A 27,805-nucleotide genomic window follows, 5' to 3' on the forward strand; every position below is an offset into this window, starting at 1 on the left:
AGCAAGCCCTAGACCGTTGCATAAGCAACTGGGCTAAGTGTCAATGTTGGGTTTGAGATGCCCATTAGAAATCCAAGCAGAGGAGCCAATGGGTAAATGGACACAAGAGCCCAAAGCTAGGCAAGGGATGTCAGGGTTGGAGATGTAGAGTTATATGCAAATGATATGTGGTTTTCAAAGCCAGGGGCTCAGATGAGATGATCTAAAGAATATTTAGATAACGAGAAGGAGGCCCAGGGCAAAACTCTAGGGATTCCAGTATTTAAAAGCTGAGCTAAGAAAGAGCCAGATAGAGTTGTGACCAAAGCTGTCACAGAAAACCTCAAATTCCCCACCATGGCTTACTAAGACCTACATTGTCTGACTCATGCCTCCTTCTCCAGTTTTCTCTTACCAATCTCCCTAACACCAACCTATACACTCGGTCTTTTTACTGTTTTTCAAATATGTCAAGTTTGTTTCTTCCTTAGGGGCTGTCTGCCAGCTTTGAGTTCTCTCGCTGCTTGCCTCCCTTCACAAGCCTGGGTCTGGTCAGAGCCCAGCTTACAAATGTCACCTCCTAATGTGGCCTTTCCTGACCACCCAATCTGGAGTATTCATCCATGCCCCTTCTAGCCCATTACCCCATTTTAAGTATCTCTAGAGCACTTACCTTTTAATGTTAGTCCTTTTGTCCATTTCTCACAGAACTGAGAGCTCCACGAGAAGTGACCTCACCTGTCTTGCTCACTGCTGTATCTCCAGCACCTACAGCAGACCCAATATGTGTGAATGATGAGGAATTCTGTCTAGAAGTTCTGTACAAAAATTAACAGACACTGCTGGGCCCTTATTTGTGTCTATATCAAAGAAACTTAGTTGCCTGATGAGATGGTAACTGTACTGCATTCCATGAAAAAAAATGGAACTATTTTTCTAGCACAAAAGTTAGACACAAATATAAATTCTTCTTTGACCTCTTTGTCTTACACATTGTGTCAAAATTACTGAGGGAAAAACACAACAAAGAAAACCTTTAAAAACAAGTCTCTGAATAAAAGCAGACCCATGTAGGACTCTGGCTGCACAAAACACAAACACACAGAATTCACATGGTCTTGGTGCTAAGTGGGTAGGTGGGCTGCCACTGAAGGGCTGAGCCCCAATGTTCAGAAACCAAACCTTTGTTCTTCCAGTGTAAATTCCGAGTCAAAGGTTGTGGATTGTTCTAGAGCTGAGACAGACGACAGAGAACACTTGATTTGGCCTTCATTGAGGAGGCCGGAGAGGAGTGGTGACCTGCCTAACTGATCAGTTTTGGGAACCACCCCAGGAGAATGCAGTTCTCCTGAGCAACTCCTAATCCAACTTCTCTCCATTAGGCCAGGCTCTCTCCTCAGCTCTGAACTTATTTATAGAAATTCATCAAAAAGTCTTTTCTTTTTTAGAATTGGTAGTCTAGGCAATTAAATTCTGTCTAGAAATACTCTCCTGAGCCGAGATTAATCAGCACACTAATTATTCCATCTCCTTTGCCTTGCCATTTCTGCTAGCTCCTCTGTAGTCAGTCTTCTTTGCAGGCTTTTTCTCTCACTGTCATGGTAACGCAGGGCCCAGTGCCATACTTCTCCATCTCTAAAGTATCCCTAAACTCCTATCTGATCCCACAGCTAAACTACTCCCAAATGTATCACCTAGCCTGACCTTATCATTGAATTTGAACTTGTATATCAATACCTACTTAGTATCTCCATTTTGACACTTAATGGGCATCTCAAACTTAACATGTCAAACACTGAGTTCTTGTCTTATTCCATGCATACATAATTTGAACCTATCCCAGATTTCCCCATCTCAATAAATGCAGTAATAGCTCAAGCCAAAAGCTTAGGATTCAGACCCAACTTCTCTCCTTTCCTCTCTCCCAAATCCAAGTCATCAGCAGGTCTTGTTTTACTTTTTGTTTTTGAATGCAGGAGCACTGGACTAATCATAATCCTTGGTTCATAACACACCACCAATGGTTTGTGCATAATTGTCCTCATTCATTTATGTACTTTTCATAACAAGTGAACCCATCATCTAATCCAGGTACTAGAACATCAACAATGACTTACTCTTTGATTTGTTCCTCCCACTTCTCTCCCTTTTCCTCCTCCATACCAGAGGTAACCTATCCTGAACTTTGGGTTTATCACTATTTGGATTTTTAAAAAAATAGTTTTGTTCTATATACATATACACACATATATGCTTAAACAATTGTTCAGTTTTAGTTTTTGAACTTTACGAGAAAAGTTCTGTCATAGTCTTCTGAGCATTTTGCTTTTCCTATCTATGTTATATTAAGGTGCTGTGCTCCATGTAGCTGATGTTCACTCATTTTGCCCACCACGTGATAGTCCCTAATGTGAGCACACAACACTTTACCCTCCTGTTGGACATTTGGATTTTTTCCAAAACATTCTTATAGATGCATTCTGGGGCACTTTGTGCAAGTATTTCTCTGAGTATATACCTACAAGCTGAGCTGGTAGGCTGTGGGGAATGTTCAACTTTTCAAATGAATGTTTTTTCACATAGATATACCAATTGACACTTCCACCAGCAATTTATGAGTAATCTTATTAAAATTCTCTGCAACATTTGACTTCATTGGGCTTAATTTTTGCCAGTTGAATTTAACCCTGTCACTGTGGTCTTTGCTTTCCCTGTTAATAATTGAAGACCATTTAATAGTTTATTAGTCCACATGCACTTCCAACTCTGTAGAGACCTGTTCCAGCCATTTCCCATTGTTCTTTTTATTTGTAGAATTTCTGTATATATGGATACTAATCTATCTTTGGTTGAGTTTTGCAAATATCTTCTCATAGCTTGTAGTTTGGCTTTAACACTCCTTTTGACGGGCAGAAGTTCTAAATGAACAATTTATAACATAGCACAACTTACTTCTCTCATGGTCACCTTTTATGGTTTCTTTCAATTTCAGTTTAAGAAGTTCTTAGAAGCAGATTAGGAAGGTATCCACCTGTATTTTCAAAATATATTTCACCTATAATTTCAACTATATTTTCTACATCAGAAGTTCTACAGTTTCAGGACATTTAAACAGAGTTGTTTTTTGTGTATAGTGTAAGGAAAAGATCGTTTCATATATTCCTTTGTCAGCTCCATTTAATGATTAGTCCTGTCATTGACCTACCATGTCTTCTCTGACACCATGAAATTTATAAATATGTGTGGGTCTACTTTGGAGCTCTCTATTCTATCCATTGGCCATTTTCTCTATTTCTGCATTGTGTCACACTTTCTTAAATACTTCAGCTTCATAAAAAGCCCTTCTGGTAGGATGAACCCTTCCTCCTTTCTTGTTCTTCAGAAGTGCCTTGGTCATTCTTCATCCCTAACTTTGCCACATAAATTTTGATCAGTTTGTCAATTCTAGCAGAAATTTTGGGATTCAGTTTGGAGATGCACTAAATCTACACTTTCATTTTTTAAAAAACTATTGTCCTTCTACTCATGAACATAGATCACTCTAGTCCTCTTCAATGTTTTTTTAGTAAAGTTTTATAAATTTCTCTCCCCAGATCTGGCACATCTTTGGTTAGATTACTACGTACTTCAGAATTCTTTTTGCAATTGTTTGGTGTCTTTTTAAAAATCTTATTTTCTAACGGTGGCTGTATACAAAAAGTACAATTCACAAATATATATTGATCCTATATTTAGCCACCTTACTAAACTCTCCAATTATGTCTAATAATTTGATGGAATACTTTATTTTCTATGTAGACAATCATACCATGAGTTTTTTTCCTTCCCAGTCACTGTATCTTTATTTTCCTTATCTTGCTGCACTAACATTTACAGTACAATTTTGAACACGAGTACAGTAATCATCTTTGTTCCATTGTTGATTTTAAAGAAAATGCTTCTAACATTTCCCACCTTAGGATGGTGTTTACTGTAAGATTTTTAAAGATACCCTTCATCAAGCTGAAAAGATTACTAAATTTTTTCTGCATCTATTGATCAGATGGTTTTTCACTTTTATTCTGTAAATGTGAATTAGATTTATACATTTTCTAATATACCATTTAAAAAAATTTTTAAATAATCTCTACACCCACTGTGGGGCTCAAACTCATGACCCTGAGGTCAAGCAAGAATCGCATGCTCTACTGAATGGGCCAGCAAGATGCCCCTCTATTATACCATTTTTGCATTCCTGGGATAAATGCCACTTGGTTATGGTGTTACATTGTTTGCTTTTGCATATCTACTCATGACAAAATGGACCTATAATCTTCCTTTCTTGTATTAACTGTCCCAATCTGGTTTTGCTATCAAGGTTATATTGGTTTTTGATGTATGAAACATAGTAGTTCTATTCTCCAGAAGAATACATATAAGATTAGAATAACACATTCTTTAAAGTTTGTTAAAGTACTCTACACCTAGAGTTTTATTTGTGAGAAGATTTTTAACTACGGCTCTCCTTGAATAGTAATAGTACTGCTCAGGCTTCTGATTTCTTTTTAATCAAAATATAACATTTTCTAGGAATTTTGCCCCTTTCCTTAAATTTTCAAACATATTGGGATGTTGTTCTTAATATTCATGTTTAATATCTGTAGTATCTACACTGACATACCCCTTTTCACTCCTGGTATGGGTTATTTGTATATTTTTTCTCCATGATAAAATTGACAGAAATTTTTGTCTACTTTGTTCATCTTTTCAGTCAACATAAAACTTTGTTGAGCCTCTATTGCATCCTTGTTTTCTACTTCTGTAATCTCTTCCTTTTATTTTGTCCTTCTGTAACTTAATTGAACACTTAGCTCATTTAAAAAATATATGACTTAGGGCGCCTGGGTGGCTCAGTTGGTTAAGCGACTGCCTTCGGCTCAGGTCATGATCCTGGAGTCCCTGGATCGAGTCCCGCATCAGGCTCCCTGCTCGGCAGGGAGTCTGCTTCTCCCTCTGACCCTCCCCCCTCTCATACTCTCTCTCTCTCTCTCATTCTCTCTCTCAAATAAATAAATAAAATCTTTAAAAATATATATATATGACTTAAAGCTGTGTAAAACACCCAGTGCTCATCACATCACATGACCTCCTTAATGCCTATCACCTAATTATGCACCTGATAAATTATTGAACACTACATCTGAAACTAATGATGTACTATATGTTGGTTAATTGAATTTAAATAAGACTTAAAGCTACAAAATTTCCCTTGAAGCACTTGCGCTTTTTTTTTAATTGAAGTAGAGGTGACATATGAATGTACAACACAGTAATTCGACAATTCCATATATTAAGTATAGTCACTGTCACCAAAGTTATAATATTGACTATATTCTCTATGCTGCACTTTTCATCCCTGTGACTAGTAAGTGAAGTTTGTATTTCATAATCCCCCTCACCTATTTTGTCTGATGCCCACTCCCCTCCTAGCAACCACCAGTTTATTCTGTGTATTTGACTCTGTTTCTGTTCATTTGTTTTTTAGATTCCACATTTAAGTGAAATCATATGGTATTTGTCTTTCTCAGATTTATTTCACTTAGCATAATACCTGCTAGCTCCAACCATGTTGCTGCAAGTGGCAAGATTTCATTCTTTTTGATGGCTGAGTAATATTCCTGTGTGTGTGCACGTGCCCGCACATGCCACATCTTATCCATTCATCTATTGATGGACACTTGGGCTGCTTCTGTAATTTGGTATTGTAAAATAATGCGGCAATAAACACAGAGGTGTCGGAGTGCATGTATCTTTTTGAAGTAGCGTTTTCATTTATTTTGGGTAAATACCTGGTAGAGAAATTACTTGTTTTTCATAGTGGCTGCACCACTTTACATCCCCACCAAGAGTACATGAGGGTTCCCTTTCTCTACATCCTCATCAATACTTATTATAATTTTTGTCTTTTTGATACTAGCCATTCTGACTGGTGTAAAGTACCATTTCATTGTGGTTTTGCTTTCTATTTGCCTGATGATTAGTGATTTGAGCATCTTTTCATGTGTCTGTTGACCATCTCTATGTCTTCTTTGAAAAAAATGTCTATTCAGGACCTCTGCCCATTTTTAATGAGATTAGTTTTTTAATATTGAGTAGTAGGAGTTCTTATATATTTCACATTTGGTATTATTAGTCAGCCCTAGTATTTTTAAATTTCTTCAATTATTACTGTTATTAATTTTCTTACTAAGTCTTCCTGGTGAACTCAATTTTTAGCATTAGATAGCACCCATCTCTATCCCTAATAATGCTTTTGTTTTAATGTCTGTTTTGTCAGATAATAGTGTATGTAACTACACTAGCTTTCTTTTGGTATTTTCCTATCTTTTTTCCAGGCTTTTCTTTCAAACTTTCCATGTCCTTATGCTTTGTGTATAAATATATCATCTCCATATCACACTATTCATTTCTCTACATGGGTCTTTTTTTCTTTGGTCCTTCACATTTAATTGGTATCTCTCTCTCCCATCTAACAAGACTGGAACTTTAATTACCCTCACAATCTCTGGTGTCCTCCCACTGCCACTGTGTTGATATTGTAGAGAATTTTAATTCTAGATTGTTATATACTTTATTTTTTTTTAGCCTTACCTTTCATTTATTCTTTTAAAGTCATCAACAAACTCCATAAGTATCTCTTTTCTTTTCCCCCAAATCTCTTGTAGCATCTCTTGGATTTGCTTCTCTTCATACTTAGGTACTTTCTCCAAAAGTGTTTTTAATTTGCATCTTTGTGTGGAAAATTTTCTGAAGTTTTCAAAGTCTGAAAACATGTTTATTATGCCCTCACATTTGAATAATTATTTATCAGGACATAAAATTCTAGTTTCAAAGTTCTTTTCATGTTCAATTTCAAATTCCTGAGCTGGGCCTGGTAGTGATGGTTTCTACCACACCATACCATTCTCAAATATCCTTTTGTCTGTAGACTCCCACCCATCCTGGTGACTGAATCTTCTACAGGAAAGATTGAACAAATCTTTGAGGATAGAAATGAAAACAATGCCATCTTCAGAAAACTAGGTCTCTCATACAATGCTGCTGTAAAAATAAATTTGTTTAACTTCTGTAGAGGACAATTTGGCAAAGCAGATCAAATATTTTAAGATACACATACCCTGACCTAACAATTTTATTTCTAGGCAAGTCTACATGAAGTAAACAACCCAACAATGTGCAAAGAAGTACGCATAAGGGTATTCATCCCAACATTATAGGAAAAAAAATTAAGCTAATTTCCAAACAAATTATATTAACATCCTATAATCAAAACCATGTAGTGATTAAAGACATGTAGAAAAAATATTTAAGTTTAAGAAGAAAGTCTACTTTTTGTTTCAGAAATACGCATATGTAGGTAGAAAATATCTGAAAGCTGGAAGGCTCTTCAGAAATACTAACAGTAGCATTCTCTAGATGGAGAGATTAAGTGCCTTCTGATTTCTTCTTTTTGCCTTCTTTAAATAAAATCCTTCTTTGAAGCCCAATCTACAAAACAGACAAAAACAGAGCCATTCTTGCAGGGGGACAGAGCTGATCCTGTCCGCTTAGCCTTCTTCCTTGCCTCTCAAAGGCTGCTGTGCAGTTTGAAAACTACAATTCAATACATTCAGCTTACCCTACATGCCATGTCAGAGCTAGAAGAGAAAGCAAAAACATATTCAATCTAACATTGATGTATTTTATTTAGCTTTTTTTTTTTGCAACTCTAAATTACAATCACTAGTACACCTATAATTCTTTTTAGTGTGTTCAACTAAAGAGTAAGCAGACACAGCAGAGGTCAATTTAAAAGAAATCACAGTACTTCTTAGTGTAATCTGCAAAAGAGGGAAAAAGTCTTGGGCCCACTCCTCGGAAATAAATATCAAGTAACCATAAAAATATTCAGCCATTTTCCAGGTATTCAGGGAGGTTCAAGCATGGTCCCAGGTAGAGCATCAGAGTTCCTCTTTGAAATATCCCAGCTTTGCCAATGACATCTCTTTTCTCAACTGCATAACTTCCCAAAACATCTGATCAACTATACAAATAGAAAAGGAGACAAGTAAATCATAAAATATCATTTTAATTATTTTTTAGCTGTTTCACTGAAAATTTAACATTAGCTGAAATGCCAACTGGGCATTTCCTAACGTCGTACCTAATGCCTCACCATTTTACTGCTATTTCACAGAAATTTTTTCAGGTATTTGTGAGCATCCCAGTTTTATGAATAAATGAACAATATTCACCTATTTGTTAGATGCATCCATGACCACTTTAGCCCAGCAGCATCTGCTTCAGTGCCCTGAGTAAATGGCAATCGTGTTGCCATTTTAAGTAATTACACTCAATCCTCAATTATTCTAATTTAGGGATCTTCTTGCTTTAGTTTGCTACATCTTGGCCATTCCACTGTTTATTAACACCAACACAGAGTAAAACAGGAAAAAATGGAAAACAAAAGACAGTCCAGGGAACTCAGTAACATTCTTTTTGAGAAATAACCGAGAAAATGGTTTTGTATATGGCTCAAATTAGAAATAAAAATAAATGTAGAGGCTGATCTGTAAATTCAATTATCTCTACTTTGGCAAGCCCTCCCTGTAAGTGGAAAAAAGTTGGCTTTATATTTCAGATAAAAAGTCTTCCTCTGACATATCATCAGATTAGAGATTGATTTAGATCAGCAGTTTTCAACCAGTGGAGATTTTGTTTCCTCAAGGGTACATCTGACAAAATGCCTGGATACATTTTTCATTACTGGCATCTACTGAGTAAAGCTTAGCAATGGTGTTAAACATTCAACAATGTACAAGATAGCACCCCCCCCAACCGTCCCCTACAAAGTTTATCCAGCTCAAAATGTTAATAGTACACCAAGCTTGAGAAACACTGCTTTAGATTTAGCTGCCCTAAATCCTTTTTGGCACAAGGCATGGATAATACACATATTTTAAAATTAGTAATATTTATCTGCTACAAACCCACACATTATATGAAATGTACCAAGTACCATGAAGTGGAAGAGTGACAGAAACCAGAGAAGAGGCCACTTTTATCACCATCACCCCCACTACTACTCGTGACAGTTTCTCCCTATTTTCATAAAGGAAATTATCTTTCATCTTCCCTACAAAAACTTATTTTAACAAGGAGAAAAAACACACTTGACAATTTAACTTAATGTAAATCATCTGTTCTGTAGCTTAAATCCTATTTATTATCCACCAACAGGTATTCAAAAATATTTCAATTTTATTAAAGTCATAAAAAGTATTGTACACTTTAAAGACTACTTTATGCTACTCAGGCTTTTCAAATTCAACATTAATGAGAGGTTTCACCCTCATTCTTTTAGGCATTAAAATCGTAATTACATGGGATTCTAAATAAATATGACTCTTCTCAACATACCAGACCTGTGAAATGCTAAATTAAGTTTTTATCAGCATGACTAACCTTTCCACAGAACTAAGATTCACTGGTTTGTTTACATGGCGGAAGATAGCAGGCTCCTTCTAGTTTTTAAATATAAAAATACTTTCAGTCCCTAAAAAAATATGAATAGGAAATTTCCTACAACTTCAAATACAAAATGGGTATGGACTTATCCCTAGCTTAGTATCTGCTATTTGTTTTAAAACAATCACATGTACTCAAGAAACACTGCTTTGGAGTTGTTGGGCCGTATTCATTCTCATGCCTGGCATTTAAGACATTTGGCTACAGAATCATCAGTAAACATGAAAGACTGTATTAAAAATATTCAAACACTTGCATGAGGTTGGCTCTCTTGGATATATCATCTATATGTTTCAGCTGATTCAGAATATAGTAATCTTTATTCCATTCCAAACTATCCTCATGACTGCTTTATTAATTCACATGTGAAAGTACAAAATACAGAAAATTACTGTTAGAGCAATAAAATAAATCTGACCATGTCTAGAGCTTACTCATTTTTATTTCTTAGGAGCAATTTCAGTAAGCTTTTTACTCCCCTAACTTTCGCCATGTGGTTTATCAATATACCTCCCTTAAGAGTTATATCTGATTCTGCTTAAAACTCATATCAGAGTAAAATGAGGCAGTTTTAAGGGTTAAAAAATTTTTAAAAGACATTAGTTCCCAAATACTCCACACATTTTATTAGAACTATGAGAGATTTAATATGAATGTACCAATAATAAAGTTTATCTGAGCAATACTACTGTGTTCTATACTTTTTGCTGAAGGTTTATGTAAATATTTTGTAACCAATGAAGAACACTCACCATCCTGCTGTTTCACGAGCCCCTGCTGAATATATCGAATGTATGTAAAAAAGTTACATACAGAGGTGATCTAGGCCGAAAGGGAAAAAAAGTCATAAATAGTCAAACTTCTCATATCAAAGTGAGTTTTGTTCATATCAAAGTGGTTCAGTTACTTACCCTGTATCTGCAAAAAGGAGAAATATAATAATAGTTGCTTGAGTCCCCTAATTTAATTCTGTGTTTACAGGACTTACTCTGGCCAGTTAGAGCACATTTTCTGTAAAAGAATGACAAAATTTTAGTTTTTTAAAATTGAAAGGGGTGCCTGGGTGGCTCAGTCGTTAAGCATCTTTAGCTCAGGTCATGGTCCCAGGGTCCTGGGATCCAGCCCCACATGGGGCTCCTTGCTCAGCGGGAAGCCTGCTTCTCCCTCTCCCACTACCCCCTGCTTGTGTTCCCTCTCTCGCTGTGTCTCTCTCTGCCAAATAAATAAATAAAATCTTAAAAAATAAATAAATAAATTGAAAGCATTCTGCTCCTACCTTCTGTAGAAGTTTCATACTCACTAAGACAACAAATATTTGAGACCTAGTACCTACCAGGCACTATTCTAGATGCCCACAGGCCTGAGAAAAACAAAGGAATAAGCCACCTTACAAAAATACTGACTCTCAATAATTATATAAAGGGTGCACTATATTCAGACATACCATCCTTTCTATTTGCACACTACTACAGACTCTCAGACTTGGTATGATGGCTTTCTGGTTGGAATGAGGCTATTAGTCTCTAAAGGGCAGAGACTGTATCTAACTCAACTTTAACTGCCAGGCACTGAGCAGGTGCCTGGTACACACCAGACGTTCAATGACTGTTGGTTAAGTGATGAGCCACCTGTCACTCTACTGCTCAATACAGTGATGCTGGCTTGTCTATCAGGGCAGACTGTGAAGCAGCCCAGCTATTACCCTCCTAAGCTAGGACCATGGCTGAACACAACTACCACTCCCTATCAAGCCAAAATGATACAGCTGTAACTAAAATAAAGTGGCCAACAGCATTTTAAATAACATTATAGGGGGTCCCCTGAGTGGCTCAGTCGTTAAGCGTCTGCCTTCGGCTCAGGTCATGATCCCAGGATCCTGGGATCGAGTCCCGCATTAGGCTCCCTGCTCAGTGTGGAGTCTGCTTCTCCCTCTGCCTGCCGCTCCCCATGCTTGTGCACTCTCTCTGTCAAATAAATAAATAAAATCTTAAAAAATAAATAAATAACATTATAAATTACAAAGAAAAATATGTTACATGAACATTAAATTTCAGCTATACTTAAAAGAAATGATACAAATGTGCCTCCATATTAAGAAAACAAATGGAGACTGTGTATTTAAAAGAGGATCATTTTGGGGGTGCCTGGGTGTCTCAGTCAGTTAATCGTCTGACTCTTGGTTTCAACTCAGTTCACGATCCCAGGGTGGTGAGATTGAGCCCCATGTCAAGCTCCATGCTCAGTGTGTAGTCTGCTTGAGATTCTCTTCTCTCTTCCTCCTTCTCCCTCCCCCCAGCTCACTCGCTCTCATTCTGTCTCTAAAATAAAATCTTAAAAAAAGAAACTTTACAAATAGGATAATTTTGGAGATGGCCATTCCGACCACAAAAGAATTCTCATATTTTCAAAGAAAGTTTGCTTCATTGTTCCTTTCTTAGAAAATTCCTTTAATGATCTATAACAATATTTTTAAAACACTAACTACTAGCTTAGGGGGGATAGAAGATCAAGAAATTAAAAAATGGCACAAGTGTTGGAAGTCCTTGGAACTTCCAAAAGTATAATTTACACAAGAAGGAAAAGTAAGCATTTAACTGATAAAAATCAATGTATACACTACTCTTCTGGAAACAGACATATACCTGTCTGTCTAGTATTCTAATTTTGAAAGGGCTTTGCTAAAGTCGTATTAAGCAACAACTTCTGAAATAACGAAAGTGTTTCTTACCTCATTTCCAAAGCCAACTTTGAACTGTCACTGCCAACACATTCTTATTTAAGCTAAGGTTCAATGTCAAGTTTTCTGATCTCCAAGGCCAGAGTTTCGTTAACATGCTACACTTCCTCAGTACCTCTTAGCAGCTCTAGTCCCCAGATTTTAAACCCTTACCTGGCATTTTCACTTAGTGATGTCAACATGTCTAAATCTAGACCCACCGTCTTCTTCCCCAAACCAGAGTCCTTCCCACTAAGTTCCGAAATGTCACACCATTCTTCTAGTCGGCCATCTTTAACTCCTTTCCTTTTACCATCCCCACCTGAATCTCTTCCTCTCCAAAGTTCTCTTCAGATTTGTCACATCTTTCCCTCCATACACTTACCATCCTCTGAACACACAGTTTCTTGTTTCTAGGCCTTCAGTCATATGTACTCTTCTTTACCCAAATTCCACTCCTGCTTCAAAAACCGAGATCAGATTTTCCTCCCTCTGAGAACACCCCTGATCACCACCCACGGGATGGGTCTTGGCTTCCTCAAAGTTCCTACAGCATGTGCCATTTACGTTGTGATTATCCTCCCCACCTAGTCCATGAGAGCCTTGGCCAGGGCCGAACTTCAATTTCAGAGAAGAGAATATCTTCCTGAAGTTTCTCCAACATGTACTCCAAACACCTTGGCATCTAACCCCATTCCTATAAGCACAATATCCCTAAACTACCTAAACTGTTCCCTAAACCTAATCTATATGATTATTTTACTAAAATACTATATAAATCCACTAACTGATATCCTCATTTGTCATCATTGGATATTTGCACATGTTATATATAATAGAAATTTAAAATTCTATAATAAAAACTGCTATATGCTATATTTAAAATAAGGTATACATAGACCTTAAAAGCACAAAAACTGTTATCACTGATGATCAGGATAAAAATATTCGGGAGCTTGTGGAAAGAGTAGAATTTAAAGATTTTATTTATTTGACAGAGACAGCGAGAAAGGGAACACAAGCAGGGGGAGTGGAGAGGGAGAAGAAGACTTCCTGCTGAGCAGGGAGCCTGATGTGGGGCTCAATCCCAGGACCCTGGGATCATGACCTGAGCTGAAGGCAGACGTTTAACTGACTGAGCCACCCAGGCGCCCCCAAAGGAGCAGAATTTAGAAATGTAAATCCCTTCCCCTAGATTCAGAGGCCACTGTGCCACAGTCACGGCACAGAGGGACTGTGGTGGATGCTTGGCTCAGAGAGCAAACATGTGACCAGGTACTCCCCACAGACAGCTACCTGAACACTAACACTGTGTGATCAGGAAGAACCACGTGACTCCTACAACAGGCTTTCACACAGACCTATTAGTTCATCTCAATCAGCCCTTTTCTCCTCTGCCTTCACTGTGACCCAGACAGGAGTCAATTCCTGCTTTCTAGGAGCTTTCTCAGACTTTCCGGTCCCCTATACAGATCTAGTTCTTAACACCAACTAAGCAGCTTCCTCCAACTCTTTCCATCACTTCGCAAACAGCTTTGCCAAAGGTTCTAGGAACCACTGGTTTCAGTCTTTCCTCCTCCTAGGACTGGAGAGTAAAAAGCCTGCCCTGCTATGAAATATGGGAGTCTTACCTCTGAAGGTTTATAACTGCCAAGTATCTGTCATGTATGAAAGATAGAACTGGTTATTTACCAAAGTGAGAATCCTTTATATGATAGTATGAAAGGGGAGGATTACGGAAGTCTTTTTGGCACCCTGTTTTCATGCTTGATAAGACCTGGTCTAATTCACTATCTTCCCAAACTATTTTTAGTGGCAACCCTCAGGAACAAATATTTTACACCAAAACCTATATGTGTGTGTATAACAAACAAAAATTCTGCTTATGACCCACTAAACTAATTTTATGAATTGAATGAGTCACAACATATGGTCTAAAAAAATGTTTCTAATAACTGGTCCGAAATATATGTATATTTTTGTAATTAAAAGGGCTCTCCTTTGATGATAAATTTGAAATGCTATTATCTCACACTGAGGATTTAGGCTGCACAAACTAAATAGAAAGCTAACAAGAAATTTAATCACATTTAAAACTAGAAAAACTAAATATTTACAACATATAAAATTTTTAAAACTCAGTATCTTCCATAAGACATGGTTCTGAAAACGTACTTTGGTCCTCCACATTCGACTGCAGAGGCTTTCACAAATCGAACAGGTTGTAATCCCACCGGTTCAATGCTTAGAGTATTGTTTTCCACAGCCTCCAGAACAGCTGAAGCCAACTTCAAAAAAACAAAAAGTATCAGATACTACGCTGGCATAAGAATCTTAAAGTTGCATTCTACAGTAAACTGGATTTTAAAAAATTATTCTTTCCCCAAGCTCCACTAGTTTGGTCCTAGGCCAATGAAAAAGAAATTACATAATCTTGGTTTGAATTCTTTTATAATTCAAATATCGTTATGAAAGGCAATTCAGTTATAGCTAAGTAACTTTTCTCATTATCTAGAAGAGGATTGAAGGCATTAATTCCAATCTGTCCATCTCTTACCCACAATTAACATCTATTATTAATGCCACTTCAAAATGAATACCCTAATGCTTTATTTTGCTAAATTTATACATATTTTTAAATACTGGTCATTCATAACACAGCAATATATACAATTACAGCTATATATTTTCTAAACTTGTATTTACATGCACAAGAGTGACCTACAAAAGAACTAGGTGGATTATCAAATATTCAATGCCCAGATGGAGATGGTAGCAACTGGTAAACAATAGACGAAACTGGCAAATTTCTTCAGTTTGGCAAGACTACTAATCCGGAAATGGACTACCCAAAAACAGACACAGAGCCACAATGAATACCATGTACCTATCAAAAGTGTCTTACTGTCCATTTTAACTTCTCCTTACAAGTAATGTTAAAATTAAATCCTCTAAAGACTTAACATAAGACTCTTAGGATTACATTTCTTAAACAATGATTGACAGGATATTTATAGACAAACCTTCTACATGTAAGAACAAATTAAAATTATGACGTTACATTTGTATAGTACCTCGTATTTTTTTTAAAGTTTTTGTACGCACTTAATTCACTTCATTTCATCCTCTTAACAACGCTGTGACATAAGCAAGGAAGGCATTTTTTATCCATTTTAAAGATGAAGAAATTAAATTTAATTTTTTGTCATGTACAGATAAACCTAATAAACGCCCTGGAGTATACAGAACTTCCCTTACACTGAACCTCAGACCGAGAATCAAGAAATAAGCCTGACCCCCAATTCACATTTACTACTTCACTCTGGTGCAACATATACTTCATTGGGAATGAGCCTCTGCTCACGTTAAGCAAAGATGTTCAGTAACTGAATGCCAAGAAATGATTGTGATCTTTGTTTGGAATGGAGAAAATGATAAAACATGACATGTTATCATAACTTATTCATGTAAGAGAAAATATATAACATGATTTAGCAAAAGGTCAGGAACAACTTTAACGCATTACTATTAAAATTTTTTTAAAAATTACCTCACTTTTTGAGAATGTTAAACATGGAAAGATATCTTCCTGATAAATTTTGTCTAAGAAAGGACACGATCTATCCATTGTAGGATCATCCTTCCAAGATCTGAATTCATTATACAGAGATAAGTCAGCCTGACAAACAAACCAAAAGAAAACACAAAATAATCTTTTTAAAGGTACAAACATAAAATCACTTTATAAAACCAAAACCTAATATAAACATTACTGAAAAAGAAATCTTCATTTAAAATAATGAACTGAACCATTCTTGATGAGTTAGAATACATGGTACCAACTTTCTTTTTTAAAAAAATCCAAACCCCAAATGACTGACTAGCTCTTTTCAATGGATCTACTATGGTGTCAAATGATGCTACCTTGATCCCCACCCACCCCCCAAAAATGTTAGAGCTCCTCTTAAGACACATGTGTACACTGCTCTGAATATAAAACAAGTGATGAGAAGTCTTTCCTGAAAATAATCAAAAAGTAATTTGGAGCCAAGTTAATTAAATAAAGTGTCTGAATAAATGGAGACTAAATTGTGAAACCCAGTTTGGGTCAAAAATGACAATAATTGGGGGCGCCTGGGTGGCTCAGTTGTTAAGCAGCTGCCTTCAGCTCAGGTCATGATCCCAGGGTCCTGGGATCGAGCCCGACATCGGGCTCCTTGCTCAGCAGGGAGCCTGCTTCTCCCTCTACCTGCTGCTCCCCCTGCTTGTGCTCTCGCTCACTCTCTCTACCCTATGCTCTCTCTCTCTAGCAAATAAATAAATAAAATCTTAAAAAAAAAAAAAAGACAATAATTGTTCTGCTATTACCTGAGGGCATTTTCAAAAGAACTCTGAAAATGTTTACTTGTAAGCAGCAAGACTAAAAGCAGCACATATATAATCTCCTAAATTGACTATCTTAAAACAGAACATTTATTAAGATATATTTTGGCACAGTGACTGTCTGAATGACCAACAATAATCCAGGCTGGCCCCATCTTCCTAGTCACTCTTCCAGTTGTCCCTCCTTTCCCCTCCTCCCTTTAATAAATTTTCCCCAAGTATTCTTCCCTCCAGATGCCCTCTTCTCAGCTCGATCCTACCTGTCACACAGCCACACCTGCCCCCGGCTGCCCACTCACAGCAGTGCCCCTCATCCTCCTGCAGCCCCCCTCATCCTCCTGCAGCCCTAAGCCACTCTCATCCAGAAGAGCTGGGCACACCATAAACGACACATTGACCGCAGCTATGGCCTTTAGGAGAGCCTAACCTCACATGCAGGTGATTTACATGATGGTAATAAAAGGCTGAGTGTATCCGAGCTTTCCTACAGACCTTCTTTTAAGGTATATAATGGCAACGTCAGTGTGAATTTTTTTCATCCCAATCCATAAAATTTTTTGAGTCAAAACTAAAGGCAAAAGATTAAAAAAAACAGCAGACAAATAATACATTTCCAAATTCATTTTCTTTGTAAAGTTTACCCTTCCATGGACATAAACCCCAAAGCAGGTAAATGGTACTCTACGAAAAGATTCTAGTTCAAAGGCAGTCATTTAAACTATTAAGAGCTGACCCTGCACCAGGAACTGGCAAGCGCTCCACAGACACTTAATCCTCACAGCCGTGCAAGACAGACACTATGATCTTCATTTTTTTAGATAAGAAAACTAGGGCTTAGAGAGGTAAGTAACTTGCCCGAGGTTACAGATCAAGACACCTGTAAAAGTTCAAATTTGTGTCTAAGTAACTCAATCACAAAGCCTTGCATAATGCGTGTGTGTGTACTTGCACAGACATGTGTTTTAAGTGCTTTCAGAAGCTACGCTGCAAATGTCGTTTCTGACTGCCTGTCACATTTTCTACAGAAACAAGGACATGGTTCACTTTCTTTCCAACTGTTTTACCTTTTTCTAAGGCTTACACAGGTCAACCTTATGTGTTTCCTTTGACTAATAAAACTTTTTGATAAGTTTTCATAAAACATTAGAATACAGGATATATCTGAAAAGCAGAAAAGTTATCATTCTGAAGTTGCTTGCTGCCTATTCATATTTCATGAGACCTCATAAATTAAAAACAAAACTTTAAAATGTCCCATGAGAAAACATTTAAATTTTGTTAGTGTAAACAACAGAAAACAAGGCATATAATCATACACACTGAGAAATTGCAGCAAAATACAAGTTGTACCAAGCAATTAAAAATGCTAATTAAATTCAAAGAAATTAAAGTTATGACTAAAAAAAGTTTCTGAAATATTTAACCAACATGGATTTTAGATTCTGTCACATTCAGATTTGGCCACGTATTCAACTTCTCTCTCATTAGCACCTTTTTTATTAATAAGTAAACAAAATCCAATTCAATTAAAATAAGTAATGACCTCAGTTACTCAATTTAATAAAGTCCTGGCTTCCACACAAAAATTTAACCAAATGAGCAGATTCAGCTTCTTAAAGATCAATGATGAACCTGAATACAACAATGTAAAATATAGCTTTCAGGAAAAAAAAGGGGAAGGGCTGCTCCATGATCAATCCCCTTGGAAATGCCTTCTCATAGTATGCAATGATAAAATGAAAAAATATTTTATAATTATACAATTTTTAGTAAAAACAGCTCAAAATATCTCCACAGTATCTCAGTTACCTTCACAACATATCTTTTAAAATGATAAGGCTACCATTAGTTCTATTTTTTGTTGCTTAATTATCTGAATTAACTCAAGACCCTCTTACTGATATAAAACTCTACCTCCCCCAGAGTTTAAGTAAAAGCAATGTACTGTTCAAGAAAATCACCTTATTTTCACACATTTCTTATATTCATATTGTTAGAGTATCTTACCAATAAATTTTGACTAGCCAGATCATTAAAGCCACCCACTATCCTTTATACAACACATGACATTTGCTCCCTAAATGAAATATCAAGGTTAAGAAACTTACCAAGTTTCCAGCAGGTAACTCCAGGTCAGCCAAGTAGAGAATCGAACTGAAGATTCCCTGAAAGCAGCCAGCTCTAGATAAAGCCTCCCCCATCTTAATATTGCATATTTTGTACTAAAAATTTTGCTGGCAAAAATCACAACTGACACCTCAGTGATGAGAATTAGTAAGTATCAACAGAGTCAGAGGGGACAGTCCTTCACGAGTTACCTCTTTGCAGTCTTTTACAATTGGCTGTATCACACTGAGGTCCTGATGACCGCCACTCATAGCACTGCTTGTACTTTTATTTCTCGTATGCCCCTTTTTAAAAGGTGTCTTTCCACCTGGCAGAGGCTCTTGCGTAGGTGATGTTGGAGAACTGGACAAGACAAGTGTCTTCAATGCAGCTACTTCAGCTTGAAGGACATCGATCTTGAAAAGAAATCAACATAGTTCCATGTACTAATTATGTTTTATGACAGATACAGCTAAATGCTAGCAATCTAGTCAAAACACTGTCCTTTCAAAGATGATATGTAAGTTTAATTTGTATTTGCTGTGGAGTAATAAAAAGAAAGTGAAACCAAGTTGTTTAATGTTTCTATATGGCTTAAATTTGGAGACTATTCATGATGTGGAATGAAATTTTTAAAATTATCAAAATGTCTAACATAATTCATGTGAATGTTCAAAATCTTCAAAATATAAATAGCTTATGAATAGTTGTGGTTCATTCCTAAAATAAAAAAAATCTAGGAACAGTTTGGTGGTTTTTTTTCCCAGCGACTTAAAAAATATGAACTTTAAAATGTGTTTATATAATCCTTTTGATAATACATGTGATTCACAAGACTTAAAATCCTTTGGTTCTAATATAAATGAGCACCGACTGTTCACTATTAGTTGTATCTGTGTGGTAGCTGTTTTCTATTTATAGTTGCCAGATCTTCTAAAATAAGCCCTAGTTTACAACAGGAACAAAATCTAATAAATGTTTAAGTATCCTTAAAACAGTAATCACTGATTTTACATTTTTTTTACTATTAAAGCAGCAAAAACTTACTTTTCCTTGTGCTTCCTTTAGCTGTTTCTCTGCGGCTGCCTGCTTGACATTTGCTTCTCTCACCATCTTATGAGCTTCCTGAAAAAGTTGAAATCTCAAATTTTGGAAACAAAGTATTTAGCCTTTGTTTTCAAAAATCTCTCAACAAATGTCTATGACTACAGCAAAAATATACTACCAAAATTTAACCTGAAAATAAATATTCAATGTCAACTCTTGAAATAGCAATTGTCATCTGATAGGTAAACTGGTAGGAATTAGGAATAGGTTCTTTCTTTTAGTACTAATATCACTGGCGTAGCCAAGTTGAGTTCAATTATCCTGATCAATGTTTGTGTAAAGACTATGAATGTGATGAAGGAAAACAAATATCCCACATGTCAAACCCAACTTCTCTGTAGTGAGGTTTCTGTAATTTGGCCACAATATATATATTCATATTATTAGTCATAGTAAAGACACACAGAAGGGACAAGTAAAAATATTAACACATCAATAATGTTGCAGTTTATAGCAATGACAGCTGTGAAGCCTTAGAGCTTCCAATAAAAACATTCACAAAATGATATTAAGTGACAATTCTATGCAGAACAATCTAAAAAGGAAAATCAGAGATTAGCCTTTAATAAGGTCTTATTTTTTCAGTACCATAAATATGAAACTCTAGGTATTTAATTCCTTTTTTTCTTATATTTATTCATCAAAATTTACTCATGACATCTCTTTGTGAGGTACTATTCCAGGTGCTAATAATATACTGGGAAAAAAGAAACAAGGTCCCTGTCTCTTAAGGAGCTTACATTCAGTTTACATTCTAATAATCAAATAAAATAACCAACTAAGAATTCTGGGTTTTACTATAAGTGCAATATGAAACCTTATGATCTTTTAAGGAAGAAAGTCACTGATCTTATATTTTTAAAAAATTACTCTGCTGTATGGAATAGTCCCATAAAAGATTAAGGCTGGACTGGAACCATATACAGGGTGCTTGAGATAATCCCCTGGGATTTAAGAACACATATGTTAGAACTTCAATTTACAGTTTATGAGAGGGAAGAGAAGGAGGGAGGGAGGGAGGGAGGGAGGAAGGAAAGGAGGAAAGGAAGGAAGGAAGCAGGGAGGGAGGGAGAGAGGTTGGCTGGCTGGCTGGAAGGAAGGAAATCAGCTTCAAAGACATTAACATGTTTGACAATGGCAACTTTACTAAGTCTGTCAACTGTTCAGTGGAAGAGTAAACATTCTCCACATCAGAGTCCGACAGCAGCACTCCGATTTGCTTTTACAGTAGTAATGAACTGCGGCTTGTTTATATTCCATGAACATGAATTTACAGACCACATTAGCTTAAAAAAGAGATGCTTTACTACCAATGCTTTATAATGAGATGAGATTAAGTGTGAAAATCTTCCATGCACAATTATGCGGGTTATCTTGTATCAAAGTCCTTAAGAGCTGCCAATTTAATGAGGTTTTCTTTTTAAAATAACAAATGTTTCAGATTTGCTGAATTTTTCTCTGATGACAAGTGGTGTCAACAGATCACTATTTGGCAGATATTTTCTATTTTTATAAACATACCTAATCTGACCCTTGAGGATAAGTGACATTTTAACTATAAATGCAAAAGTAACTCATGCTAAGGAGAGATTATTTGTTTAAATGTTTGGAAATGGACTCTGCTTTCCTTAATAGTGGACTGTGCAACTTGGACCAAACCTCCCATGGAGAATAACTAGAGAAGCTGGACAAAATTTTTTTAAATGTGTCTGACAGTATTAGAGAGCTAACAAAATAGTGAAGAACTAGGGGACCAATATCTAGAAGATGTAAACCCAGATTAAGAGAGCTGGAATTTGGGGTGACTTTTCCTCTAGAGGTATGAGGGACACAGTGTGTGAAGAGGTGTAACCTACGTGTAACTGGAGTTCAAGAGAAGAGAAGAGAGCGCTAGAAATGAGGCAGAAGCAGTAACTGAAAAGATAACGCACAGGATTTTGCAAACTGACAGAAGACATTAAGTAGTAGATTCCAAAAAAGTGAAAAATTTCCATCACTCTGTTATTCTAAAGGTGAAGATGATACAAGTATCGTCTATACCAGGAGTCAGCAAACTTCTTCTGTGCAGGGTCCGCCAAGTACGCAGTTGGGGCTTTAGGAGCTAAGCGGTCTCTGTTGAAGTGTGGAAGCAGCCAGACAGCACAGTAACGGTGAACGTGGCCATTTCAATAAACATTTATCAGCACTGAAATCTGAATTCCAGTTTTCATGTCACAAAGTACTCTTCGTTTTTTCCCCTAACCACTTAAAAATGCAAAAACCTATCTGAGCTCAGAAGGCTGCACAGAAGTAGGCACAGCTAGTTCTGCCCTGTAGGTTGTAGTTTGCAGACCTCTGATATAAACATTCATGTCTATTCACTTACAGACTTTGAAAATGGAATTTTCTTCCTATCTGGTTAGCAGGGATTCAAATGAAGAAGGTGTTTTTCTTCTTTCTTTCTTTAAAATAATGTTTAAACTCAACATCTTCTCATTAATTTGCAAAGACAACTTGTTGGTATGAGAGAAGACAAATTCACTACAGAATATTCTGGAGAAACCTTCACATAACCAGCAATGGAAATGAAAATTCAGTATAATGGTTTCATACAGGGAAAGATGTACTTCTTCCATTTGGATCCATATATTTGTAAGTTATCAACCGCATTACATCTGATTTAAAAGAAGGAATTTAGACCAGAACTTCCTCTGAATCATAAATTGTTAAAACAAGATTTTCGAAAACAAGGTAACATGATCAAACATACTCCTCTCGCTAAATATATACACACACACACAATATATTCTAGTGAGAATAAAATATATTTGTGCTATAATAAAAAACTTAGTATTACTGACTTGCTTTTTAAAACTATTGTTTTATAATTTATGTAACACATTATTAGTGTATATATAATTTATAAGTATATACGCTTTTAAAACAGTGCCTACCACATAGGTAACCCTCAATAAATATTACTTATTTTCATCATAATAAAGGTATATGCTCAAATTTTTCTTTTACAGATTGAGTACATGATGTCAACAAAAGTTGGGCATCTATTCGTCTAAAGAAATAATGATGGCGTGTAAAATGCTGTTAGCAATATCACAGTAAAAAGGCAGATGGATTTGCCTTACATTCTGGAGGTACTGTCACAAGATTTTCCTTGTGAATGTGGGATAAAGGAGAGGCCTCAATGAGGACTCCTTTTCTGCAGCCCGAGACAAACAGAAGTACCACTTATGGTCTTCATAGTACCTAAAGCAAGGATCAGGGTTATGAATTTGAATCCCAGCATTGGTCCTTAACCTTTTATGCCTCATTGTCTTCACAGATAAAATGACAATAATTTGCTCTATATGCCTCCCAGCATTATGAAGAGAAAACTCGGCATATCATAGACATTTACTAAAACTGGCTGACAAAATGTGAAAGAAAAAAATGTTAAGGCTACCTATCTTTTTATTTTCCACGTCAAATGAAACTACTTTGTAAAGCATTCTTTCACCTGACTTCATTTTTATTATATCTCAAAATCTGAGACACTAGGTGGGAATATATATATATATACACACACACACACATACATATATATAATTTTAGAGTTCTTGTATATGATAATTTTAAGACCCAACTTTGCTACAAAATGTAATTATATTCAAGATTATTCATACACAACAAACTCCTAATTTGAATTTACATGTTAAGTTTACCAAAGCTGTGCACATTGTGTTTATTCGAAATAATCTTTAATTCTTAAAAAACTATATATACATACACCTAAAATACAAGCAAAAAATCTTTTCGTAAGACAATGGGAAACTGAGATCATGAACACACAAAAGACCACAGAAAAACTTCTAGCATCTTTTTACAAAATTCATAAATAACTGGTCTGAATACAATTGTCTTCATTACTGAAATCATCTTTTGTCAGTGTAACTTCTTTCCCAGAAAGTAGATATAGTGTCAATGCTATTAGCCATTGTCAGGTCGGGGACAGATCAAGGGCCCAAAATCTTTTTTTTTTTTTTTTTTAGATATACCTTTTCAGTTATTGCAAAAACTGCATTTCTGGTCCTTCACATTCTGCTATGGAGAGGGATAAGTTTCCTCCCATTTGTTTTCTTCCTACTTCATCTAACAGAATATACGTGGCAAGTGCAGACAAGAGGAACTAAGTAGGGCTAAAATTATGGGCAGGCAAGTGAGAAGCTTAATATATTTGCTTTCTTATCTAGTATCCATATATCATTATAAAATTCTCTTCTGGCCAGACAATACTGGAAGAAAAAGTCTAAGGTTTCTGTCTACCCCTTCTACAAACAAAAATATAGTTAGTCGTATAGCTCTTGTCCTCTAGTCTTTGATGACTAGCTAACAAAAAATAATAATAAATCAGTTTTTAAATGTTCATGAAAGAAAATGACCCTCCAAAAAAGACAGAGGACAGGGCAAAGGGGCGTGGAGCAGAGGGGGCATGGAAAACCCACATCTGAAGAAACCCACATGCAACGTGTTAACAGGGTTACTTGTAATGATAGAAATGGTGGAATATGCAGTTGGTGGGTTATGACTCTCATGACAATGACCAGGTAAGTCAACATGAAAACATGTTATTTGAAGAAAAAAATACAAAATGTATTAGAATTACAATTATGTAAGAAAATATGCATACCTCTAAAACTGAAATAGATGTTGTATAAATAAAAATAACAAAAGGGGAAGAAAATTTTCTAAAATCTTTTACTACACTCAAACTTTTAAAAACAAGCTTTTAGAGGAAAACAAGGTAACATGATCAAATTTTCAAAGATGAAAATTAGTATTATCATCTTTTTAAGATTTTATTTTTTTTAAGTAATCTCTACACCCAACATGGGGCTCAACTTACGACCCTGAGATCAAGAGTCACATGCTCTACTGAATGAACCAGCAGGCTCCCAAAAAGAAATTATTGACAATTGATAATGGCATTAGTCATTCCAGTAACACATCAACTGTTTTGACAAGGAACCGTTTTTGTTTTTGTTTTTCAAGTAAGCTCTATGCCCAGCATGGGGCTCAAATTCATGACCCCAGGATCAAGAGTCACATGTTCTACCAACTAAGCCAGCCAGGTGCCCCTGAATAAGGCACTTTTAAAGGCTCGAGGTCTTAACCCAAGAAGGGCATTCTATGACAGTGGTTCTTAATCAAATTAAGTACCATCCTCTCCCCCTCACCCAGGTTTACAACTTATAAAAGCTTTCAAAATGATCAAGGAATATGACTAGCATTTGGGGGCCAAAGCCAAGTATGGTGGTTAATTTTATGTGTCAACCTGACGAGGTCACTGGATGCCCAGGTATTTGGTCAAACATTATTCTGGGTATTTCTATGAAGGTGTTTCTGGATGAGATTAACATTTGAATTGGTATGTTAACTAAGGCAGATTGTTCTCCATAATGTGGCTGGGCCACATCCAATTGGCTAACAGCCTAAATAGAACAAAAAGGCTGATCCCCTTGGAGTAGGAGAGAATTTTTCTGCCTTCACACTCCAAGTGAAACATCAGCTCTTGTTGGGTCTCAAGCCTGTCAGCCTAGGGACTAGAACTGCACTATCAGTTCTCCAGTTCTCAGGCCTACGGACTTGGTCTAGAACTACACCATCAGCTCTCCTGGGTCTCCAGCCTGCTAACTCACCCTGCACATCTTGGGAATAGTCAGCCTCCATAATCACCTGTGCTCATTCCTTATTATCAGGCTCTTTCTATATACTGTGTATGTATATATACACATCTTATTGGTTCTATTTCTCTGGAGAATCCTGACTATAACATCAAAAATACAAAATGACAATGTCAATGGCACCCCTCATGAGAAACACTGCTCGAGCTGGGCAGAAATTGTGGTCCTGTTGGCAGGCTGGAGATAAACAGGTGGGCCTTCTAACAAGTAGATGTGCCTTCTAACAATCCTCAAACCATCATCTCTCAGATAGCTACCTCAAGGGCTTGCTATCTTTGTTGTGGAGTCATATTATAAGATTACCCTAAAGCAGCCCCTAAATACTTGATAAAAACAAAATTAAAATTTACCTCCTTTCTTTCCACATAGGCATTTTTTGAACAACCTAATACTGGTAGCCCACAGGGTCTTTTCCTTTTCCCATCATTTTAAGACTCTACATTTCTTAAAGATTTAATTTTTCTTAGATGACTTAGAAATTATGTGTGAAGCTAAGCATATCTTTTCCAAGATTCCCTCAAAAAACAATTCTATCAATACATAAAAATCAAGATGTTGCTCTTGGCCAAGACGTAAAGAGACCAACCTCAAACAGACTAGCTGTGAGTTCCTCCAATTCCTGTCCAAGTTGATCTCGTACTTTAGAAAGCCTTTCACACTCTTCATCTTTTAACTTCAGTTCCTATGAGAAATTGATCATTTTATTTTGAATTTCCATAGTTTGAAGTTAGATTCAGCAGACTATATAATCTTTACTAATAAAATTACAAAATATTAATACTGTCCCCTCCTACGATGTTCACACTGAAAATGTTTATTTAGCACTTGCTATGTGGAAGACAAACAGGCAAATCTAAAATTATAAATAATTCTAACTCATATATTAAATTTTCATGTTTCTTCCATGAGACATCCAAAGATTAAGTATGATTATATATTACATGTGAAAATAAACAATTAAATGACTTCATTCTTTTCTCCCTCTTCTCTGAACATGTTTGTTTCCATCAAGCAAGGAATTTAATTGCATTTATCCATTTCAATAAAAACTCAGTGGGTTTTTTTCATATTTACTTTAAAATTTGTTCACTTATAGATAACTTCATGTACCATATGGCAATTAGTCTAAAATTTCCTTTAGGAGACTATACCCATTTAGTACTGCAACCAGAGGCAAATTATACATATTTGCACTTTAAGAAAAATGTTAACGATAAAATCACACCCTCATTTATACATGACTTCTCAAAAGGTATCAAGTAGATGTTTAAAAAAATCCTTTAAGATGTGAATAATATGCAATTTTGTACGTTGCCCTAAATTAATCTTTAAAATTTTGGGATTAAAAAATCCAAGCTTCCTATATATTGGTCACAATTACATTAATAAAATAATGGGTTAGTTGTATTGTAATTGTGGTAGCAGCATAGTTTTTGAATCCCCCAAAGTCAACTCCTGAAAACCAAATATACCAACTGAAATATCAGAAGAACCCAAAGACCACATCGTCAACAACACTAGGTAAGGGAATCCCCACAAATCTTAGACTATGAGAGAACATGGCTACACTGCCAAGACAGCAGGATCAGCAACTATGCGGAAGGGACAGCACAAAGCAGAAGGGACTACAGAGGTATCCTATGAAGCCTCAAAACCCAAAAATCATTACATTTACCCCAAAGGAGAGGACTTGACCAAACTATCCTGGATAATACTACAATGGTTGATACATGTCATAATACACTTGTCAAACTGTGCAAATGGTTGATACATGTCATAATACACTGTGTCAAAGCCGTGCAAACTGTGGAAACTGGGAGAACAAATATGAGAACAAATGAAGAAAAAGGAAAAGGGTTCCACAGGCTCCAAGCTGCAGGTGGAGTATGAAACCCTACTTGCAGTCCTGAAGCAGCAAACGGTATGGTAAAGCCCTCAATTCTCAGAAACTGCAGAGCATCCAGCAAAAAGACCCTTCCAGGATACAGCCCACCCCAAGGGAAAAACTCATGGAATCCGAAACCAAACTGCATGGCAGGAATAATGGAGACTGACAGAGAGAAGGCTCAGACATCAAAGGAGAAAGAGGGTGGCAAGGCTGCAAAGCAAACAGATCACAGAAGGTAGTATAAAAGTATTTTTCTTCTATTTCTAGAAATATCATTTCTAGACATAATGTCACACCTGTAAAGTTTGCAGAGACACTGGGCTAGAGAAGAAAACCTTCTTGAAAAAGGTTTACCTCCAAGAG

General features: G+C 36.3%; 2 protein-coding genes across 3 annotated transcripts in view; both read right to left on the reverse strand.

The window, feature by feature from the left end:
- The window catches only part of MYRFL (myelin regulatory factor like), a 120,432-nt gene extending 115,498 nt beyond the window's left edge, over nucleotides 1-4,934 (reverse strand). The window contains exon 1 of the mRNA XM_045872979.3: nucleotides 653-4,934. The gene's annotated coding sequence lies outside the window, so the exon portion shown is untranslated. The remainder of the gene's footprint in view (nucleotides 1-652) is intronic.
- Nucleotides 4,935-7,687: 2,753 nt separating this feature from the next.
- RAB3IP (RAB3A interacting protein) overlaps nucleotides 7,688-27,805 on the reverse strand; it is a 43,017-nt gene continuing 22,899 nt past the window's right edge. For both annotated transcript variants that reach the window (XM_045872978.3, XM_045872977.3), the window contains exons 4-11: nucleotides 26,141-26,236; nucleotides 19,778-19,855; nucleotides 18,943-19,146; nucleotides 15,792-15,920; nucleotides 14,417-14,529; nucleotides 10,437-10,536; nucleotides 10,278-10,347; nucleotides 7,688-8,041 (exon numbers count right to left, since the gene is read on the reverse strand). In XM_045872978.3, the coding sequence (XP_045728934.1) occupies nucleotides 7,959-8,041; nucleotides 10,278-10,347; nucleotides 10,437-10,536; nucleotides 14,417-14,529; nucleotides 15,792-15,920; nucleotides 18,943-19,146; nucleotides 19,778-19,855; nucleotides 26,141-26,236 (873 nt within the window). In that variant the 3' untranslated portion in view covers nucleotides 7,688-7,958. The remainder of the gene's footprint in view (nucleotides 8,042-10,277; nucleotides 10,348-10,436; nucleotides 10,537-14,416; nucleotides 14,530-15,791; nucleotides 15,921-18,942; nucleotides 19,147-19,777; nucleotides 19,856-26,140; nucleotides 26,237-27,805) is intronic.

This window comes from Mirounga angustirostris, unplaced genomic scaffold, assembly GCF_029215605.1.
Source record: "Mirounga angustirostris isolate CCGP_5_RB_7025 unplaced genomic scaffold, mMirAng1.0.hap1 SCAF_5, whole genome shotgun sequence".
Lineage (NCBI taxonomy): Eukaryota > Metazoa > Chordata > Mammalia > Carnivora > Phocidae > Mirounga > Mirounga angustirostris.